The sequence below is a fragment of the Python bivittatus genome, unplaced genomic scaffold (genome assembly GCF_059951505.1).
Source record: "Python bivittatus isolate LINGU-HERP-01145 unplaced genomic scaffold, Pbiv_v1 ctg000240_np1212, whole genome shotgun sequence".
NCBI lineage: Eukaryota > Metazoa > Chordata > Lepidosauria > Squamata > Pythonidae > Python > Python bivittatus.
The window spans coordinates 2,692,929-2,699,671 of record NW_028277051.1 but is presented as its reverse complement, the minus strand read 5'-3'; the positions used below and the strand labels follow the sequence as shown (position 1 = coordinate 2,699,671).

The 6,743-nt window shown below is 43.8% G+C and overlaps 1 protein-coding gene across 1 annotated transcript; it reads right to left on the bottom strand.

Moving 5' to 3' along the window:
- Nucleotides 1-673: 673 nt before the first annotated feature.
- On the bottom strand, nt 674-4,160 carry UBB (ubiquitin B). The gene is made up of 2 exons (XM_015890515.3): nt 4,015-4,160; nt 674-2,425 (listed from the first exon to the last, which is right to left on the bottom strand). The coding sequence occupies exon 2, from the start codon at nt 2,416-2,418 to the stop codon at nt 817-819; it is 1,602 nt and encodes a 533-aa protein (XP_015746001.2). The 5' UTR covers nt 2,419-2,425; nt 4,015-4,160; the 3' UTR covers nt 674-816.
- Nucleotides 4,161-6,743: the final 2,583 nt, after the last annotated feature.

Sequence of the window (6,743 nt, the reverse complement as noted above, 5' to 3'; positions counted from 1 at the left end):
ACTTAAGGATTATAGGTCACTTTTTTTCAGTAATGAACTAGAATAATTTTGTCAGAATATTGTTCTGTGCTGGAAACAACTGCAATTATGTTGTGTGAAACAAAAGAAGCCCTAATAGCTCCCTTCACTTTCCTTTCAGAGGATCTATTCCCTCTTCCTCTCAAAAGGGCTGTTCTAAGACCAAACTGAACAGCAAAATGACACTGGTCAAATACAGGTATGTTTCCCAACTACAATGGCGGCAAATGAAATGGATGCTGCAGCACAAGCATCACCCTTTTGCCCTTCCATCACAATGTACTCTTTAACACTTGTTCCCCTCCTGCAGAAACATGAGTTAAGGCTACTAGAGTCATATTGCTAACTCATCATTGAACTACAATTTTGCATTAGTCCATCAGCAACAGGGCCTAAATAGAACTCCCAACTTTTCTCAAGTTTGAAACTAAATTCATTTGCAGTTTCATGTATGCCTTTATGTAAAACTAAATCACTGATATGCAAAGAGTAACACAACCACATATGGATTTGTACTAGAGTTAACTTAGCCTAAGATGTGGAGCATTTTCCATAAGCTTTTCCAGAAATATTACCTATCTTAATCTGGAGTGTTTCATAATTTTAATCTTCCTATTGCAGAACTAGAAAGGAGTTCAAAGCAGTTATTACTAAGTAATGTGCAACAGAAAACTTTATTAGCATTGACACAAACAGTCTAGCAGTTACTGAAACTTGCATTAACCTTACAATACTAAGCCATTATACTGCTACAGTGCAAACATACATTACTGGCAACTTGAAAACTGTTCAAAACACCTAAATGCCACCTCTCAGACGCAGGACAAGATGGAGGGTGGACTCCTTCTGGATGTTGTAGTCAGAAAGGGTGCGACCATCCTCCAGCTGCTTGCCAGCAAAGATCAGCCTCTGCTGATCAGGAGGAATGCCTTCTTTGTCCTGGATCTTGGCCTTCACATTCTCAATGGTGTCACTTGGCTCCACTTCCAGAGTGATGGTCTTGCCGGTCAGTGTCTTGACAAAGATCTGCATGCCACCTCTCAGACGCAGGACAAGATGGAGGGTGGACTCCTTCTGGATATTATAGTCAGAAAGGGTGCGACCATCCTCCAGCTGCTTGCCAGCAAAGATCAGCCTCTGCTGATCGGGAGGAATGCCTTCTTTGTCCTGGATCTTGGCCTTCACATTCTCAATGGTGTCACTTGGCTCCACCTCCAGAGTGATGGTCTTGCCGGTCAGTGTCTTGACAAAGATCTGCATGCCACCTCTCAGACGCAGGACAAGATGGAGGGTGGACTCCTTCTGGATGTTGTAGTCAGAAAGGGTGCGGCCATCTTCCAGCTGCTTGCCAGCAAAGATCAGCCTCTGCTGATCGGGAGGAATGCCTTCTTTGTCCTGGATCTTGGCCTTCACATTCTCAATGGTGTCACTTGGCTCCACCTCCAGAGTGATGGTCTTGCCGGTCAGTGTCTTGACAAAGATCTGCATGCCACCTCTCAGACGCAGGACAAGATGGAGGGTGGACTCCTTCTGGATATTATAGTCAGAAAGGGTGCGGCCATCTTCCAGCTGCTTGCCAGCAAAGATCAGCCTCTGCTGATCGGGAGGAATGCCTTCTTTGTCCTGGATCTTGGCCTTCACATTCTCAATGGTGTCACTTGGCTCCACCTCCAGAGTGATGGTCTTGCCGGTCAGTGTCTTGACAAAGATCTGCATGCCACCTCTCAGACGCAGGACAAGATGGAGGGTGGACTCCTTCTGGATGTTGTAGTCAGAAAGGGTGCGACCATCCTCCAGCTGCTTGCCAGCAAAGATCAGCCTCTGCTGATCGGGAGGAATGCCTTCTTTGTCCTGGATCTTGGCCTTCACATTCTCAATGGTGTCACTTGGCTCCACCTCCAGAGTGATGGTCTTGCCGGTCAGTGTCTTGACAAAGATCTGCATGCCACCTCTCAGACGCAGGACAAGATGGAGGGTGGACTCCTTCTGGATATTATAGTCAGAAAGGGTGCGGCCATCTTCCAGCTGCTTGCCAGCAAAGATCAGCCTCTGCTGATCGGGAGGAATGCCTTCTTTGTCCTGGATCTTGGCCTTCACATTCTCAATGGTGTCACTTGGCTCCACTTCCAGAGTGATGGTCTTGCCGGTCAGTGTCTTGACAAAGATCTGCATGCCACCTCTCAGACGCAGGACAAGATGGAGGGTGGACTCCTTCTGGATATTATAGTCAGAAAGGGTGCGGCCATCTTCCAGCTGCTTGCCAGCAAAGATCAGCCTCTGCTGATCGGGAGGAATGCCTTCTTTGTCCTGGATCTTAGCTTTTACATTCTCAATGGTGTCACTTGGCTCCACTTCCAGGGTGATGGTCTTGCCTGTCAACGTCTTCACAAAGATCTGCATTTTTTACCTGCAATGACACAACATGAAAATGTCAGAGCTACTTGCATCAAAGTAGAAGAAATTTCTAAATGATATAGGGAAATAACTTTACAAAAAACATTAGAAAACGTATTTTGAGCTGAAAACAAAGCATCCATCTCATTATATCATCAATATCAATTACGCTAAGGTAGATAACAAAACGCCATTCCATGTTTCACACAGAAATCCTATCATGCAGATGAAATATTGAGGTATTACCACAAGGTGATTTATACTTTGCTGTGAACGTATTTTTTCATATAAGAACAGAAATACCATCCCAGTTCATTTAGAAGTGTAAGTTTCACAATACTGAATTAAAACAATTTGCTGAATTTTTTTATTGCAATATTCCCATGTAAATTTATAAGCAACATACAAAACAATTTCCACTCATATTAAAAAAGTACATCGTAAGCTTCTCTGCACCTCAAATTTGTTATTTAACTTCCTGCTACCATCAAATTAATAATCCAATTGCTACAAAACAATTGTAGCAATTCTTCTAATACAGTAGCATGTTGAGAGAAGCACACCTACAAAGCTATCTCAAAGTACGCCAATACATAAATAGCATTGGATTGTTCTGGGAGAACATCTCTTGTGTACTTCTATTCTTTCTGACTTAACATCAGCCACACTCCATAAACTACCTTAGTTCAGTAGCTGGTGCCATCTTTCTATGTTGGATTTTTAATCCCCATAAACACTGTATTTGCCAGTCAATATCTAGGTTATCTGGAGATTCTGTGAACAACTCCAGCAAACAGCTGGATCAGGAAGGTTACCCTACAGCACCTATTAGCATGAAAATACTGATACCAATAAAAAATTCAGGACCAATCATCCTGAATTGGACAACCAATCGTCATCCAATTACCTTTTGTAATGTTATCATCTAGCAGTGCAATTGCGCATAAACAGTCATCCTAGTAATTGGTCATCCTAGGATACCTTATTTTTTTAGTGGGGCTTTTTTTTAAAGGATAAACCACCAACCAACCTGTTCCCTCAAATGTGTTCAACTAGAGATATCCGCAGTGATAGGTCATTACTAACTCAAGTAATGAGCGCCAGGCTGGGGGAGAATCGCTTACATTCGCCTGGGAGGAAATCTTACTGAGTGGTAGGGCTAAGGCTAAAGTAGGACGTAGAGAGGATCACGCCGTAGAAATCCATAACTGAGACTAAGCCTCGCACACCGCTGCCTTCTTGAAATGCTTTGGGAGGCTTAGGTTTATGGAGGGTTGCCGTATTTTTCTTTCAGCACCCTTTTTCTAAACTTTGACCTCTCGGGCGCCGAAAGCGGCACCTCCGAGCTCCTTCAGCCGCCCCCGCGACGAAGCCACCCTATCCCCTCTTCTGGGGGTTAGCCAGGACCCTCCCCACGGACCCGCGCCTCGCCATAATGGGCATCAGTGACGCCACCCCGAGCCCTCTCCGAACCGGAGCAGCCGTCAGACTCTTACCCCCTTACTGAGTGGACCAAATGGTTATATTATATTTTTAAAATATACGAATAAAGACGGGATAAAAATCTAATCATTATATAAGAATTGATCTTCGCCATCTTACCGCTTCACTCCAGCCGCCAGAAGGAAACAAGGAAAATTGTACGTCCCCAGCCGTAGGCAGATAGCTTCAACTGTCTGCCCAGCAACGCGTCACTGCTATTTATAGGGTTTCTGTTTCGTCGCCCCGCCCTTCAAATTCGCTTTAATATCCTTCCGCTTAAAAAAGTAGTCCCCCAGGAGAACGTTCTGAAGAGCGAGTTCTGCTTCTCAATTTCTTTTCACTCGACGGGCAATAAAAAAGAGAATCAATAAACTAAATGGTATATGTCCCCCTGTTAATATAGGTCACGAAAGAATTGAGGAGGGGGAGGTAGTTAAGTGCGGATGAATATGCAGATAGAGGTAAAAAGTCCCCCAGTCGTCGGAAGAAAAATTCTACGAAGTCAAGAGGTAGGGCTAAAGAATTGCTTGGCGACAATTGGTAGAAAAGAGAAAGAACGGACGCTGATTGGCTTCCGCAAGATGCAATCGATAGGAAAGCTCTGGAAGGATCGGGAAATCTGCGCCTGGGCGGGGGGGAGGAAAAAAGTACCCCAGAGAAGCCCGCCTCTGATTGGCGCGCAGTGAGGTCATTCTTGTTGCTAAGGCCCTCCGTATTAGAGAAGAAGATTTCGAGAAACGGCAGGAAGGAAAGTGGCCCGCTTGCGCACGCGTAGAAGAGCCAACCTGGGCGATTGTGGGGGGTAGGGCTGTTTTAAGGGCTCCTTGGAGGGGGCAAAGGGCGGGAAAGCGGCTCTGAGGGGGTTAATCATTGATGTCCACCTCAAGAGTGAAAAAAAGATAAGAAAAAGGAGAGAACAGTATATATAAATCGCTTTTCTGTGTTAGAAATCAGAGCATATTTTTAGGTCCAGGGTGGGTTTTTTTCCCCTTCTCCGAATGCCTTTTTCTGAAGAGGAAATGTGACTGCCTTGAGTCCAAACTTAATTTTCTTTTGTTTTCCTACTTCAGCGTTTAAGTTTCCTTTTTTTTGGTCACCAAAACCACATGGTTTAACAAGACATGAATGTAGAAAAACAGGGAAAAAGAAAAGGGAAGGAAGGAAAAAAAGAAAAGAAAGAGGAAGATGAAATGCAAGAATAACACCCCCAATGGCCTTTTATCTAGGACGCCAATGCCCTCGGGATAAATACTTTTGAAAGGACAGAGCCTTGTTATCACCTAGATTTGGTTTTGAAAAACAGAGGAAGGCAACAGAGCTGCTAAAAGTTGTTTTCCACCACCTCTCTAATCCTGTTCCTGGAAAATCCTGTTTTTGCCTCTCCTCCAGGAATGAGGGACAAGGAACCCAGAGAACCAAGCTTGTTTTGCTTCTTGGAGGGTTTTATTATTTTTTAAGAGGTGAGACAGGCATCTGAAATCCAATCCTTTGTTTATGCTGTTGGCTGCAAGAGTTTCCTCCTCGGATCTTGCCCGAAAATGCTTGAGGAAAGGAGTGGGGAACAAAACTGGGTTGCATAACTGCGGCTTGTTTGTTTTTCCTTTTTTAAATATATAAGTAGAATCACCTCACAGAAGACTCTCTGAAGTTTGCTATTATGCTGGCCTATGACCACAATAAAGATTTGATTGATCGATTGAAGTTTGCTACGGAATAGCCTGGGCATCTTTTTTATTGAACTACCTTTTCTAAGAGGAACCCTAAAGGAGAAATCCTCCAAAATATGTTTGTGGTGGTCATAAAGTACGAAGGAAGAGGACTGAAGTAACTGAGAAGGGCTTTGTGTTGTTTAAGGATGGAGTAGGAAGCCACGGTTTGGCGTGGTGAGTGAGCACAGCCGCAGTCCTAGGCATCCAGTAAAAGCCACGATGGTGTCAAAATGATATTTGCGTCATGGCATGGTTTTGCTCATAGCGCAGGTACATAAGTTGCATAATTTATGCTATGACATCATGATCCATGCAACATCATTTGTCTCCTGCAGGTGACCATGGATGCTTTTGAACTTCGGTATCTCTGCTTGTGCAATGCTGGTTTGCTTTGCCTTAGTTTACTGAACAAAGTTCAGCTGACTGGGATCCATGCTATCTGTTAAACTGCAAACCATCATTTATGAACTGCAATTGCTGGTTTTATACAAAGTGCTAAACCAAAATCAAGCAGAAGATATTTTGGCTTAGCGTGTTGCAGAAACCCGGCATATTTGGGGATCCTAACCTAATAAAGATATGATTAGTGTGGATTATGGACTTGTTTTCAGCTTATCAGCTTGTTTTCTGCTTATCATGTGCTTAACCAGGTCTGTTAAAATTGTATGTGCATAACACATAGGCAGCAGGTCCAAGCTGTGAAGGGGTCTTGATGTCCTAGTGCAAAGAATGGGAATTGGGTAATTTGTGACAGATGCAGATTGCATAGTTTCTGTCATTTGCACAATGATGTCATGCTGTGCACAATTTCACTTGCTTCCCTCTCCCACAGATGCCCATGGCATAACTAGGTCATCTTGATTTATTTTGATCTTGGCTATTTTCTTTTTAGCTTAGTGTGTTGTGTAAACCCAGCCCACGGTTTGTGATTCAGCGTATTTTGCAAGCCTACCAAAAGGGCTGAAACAGCTGAGCTGTTGTACAAATCTAACCATTTGGCTTCCATACGTGGTACAGATTGTATTTTCTGTCCCCAACAGTCCGTACTAAGTTGCAGAGATGTTTTTGTGATAAAGCTGAATCTGCAGTCATTTGCACAAGCTGAATAGGATGGTTTTGTGGAGAAACTCCATTAGGGGA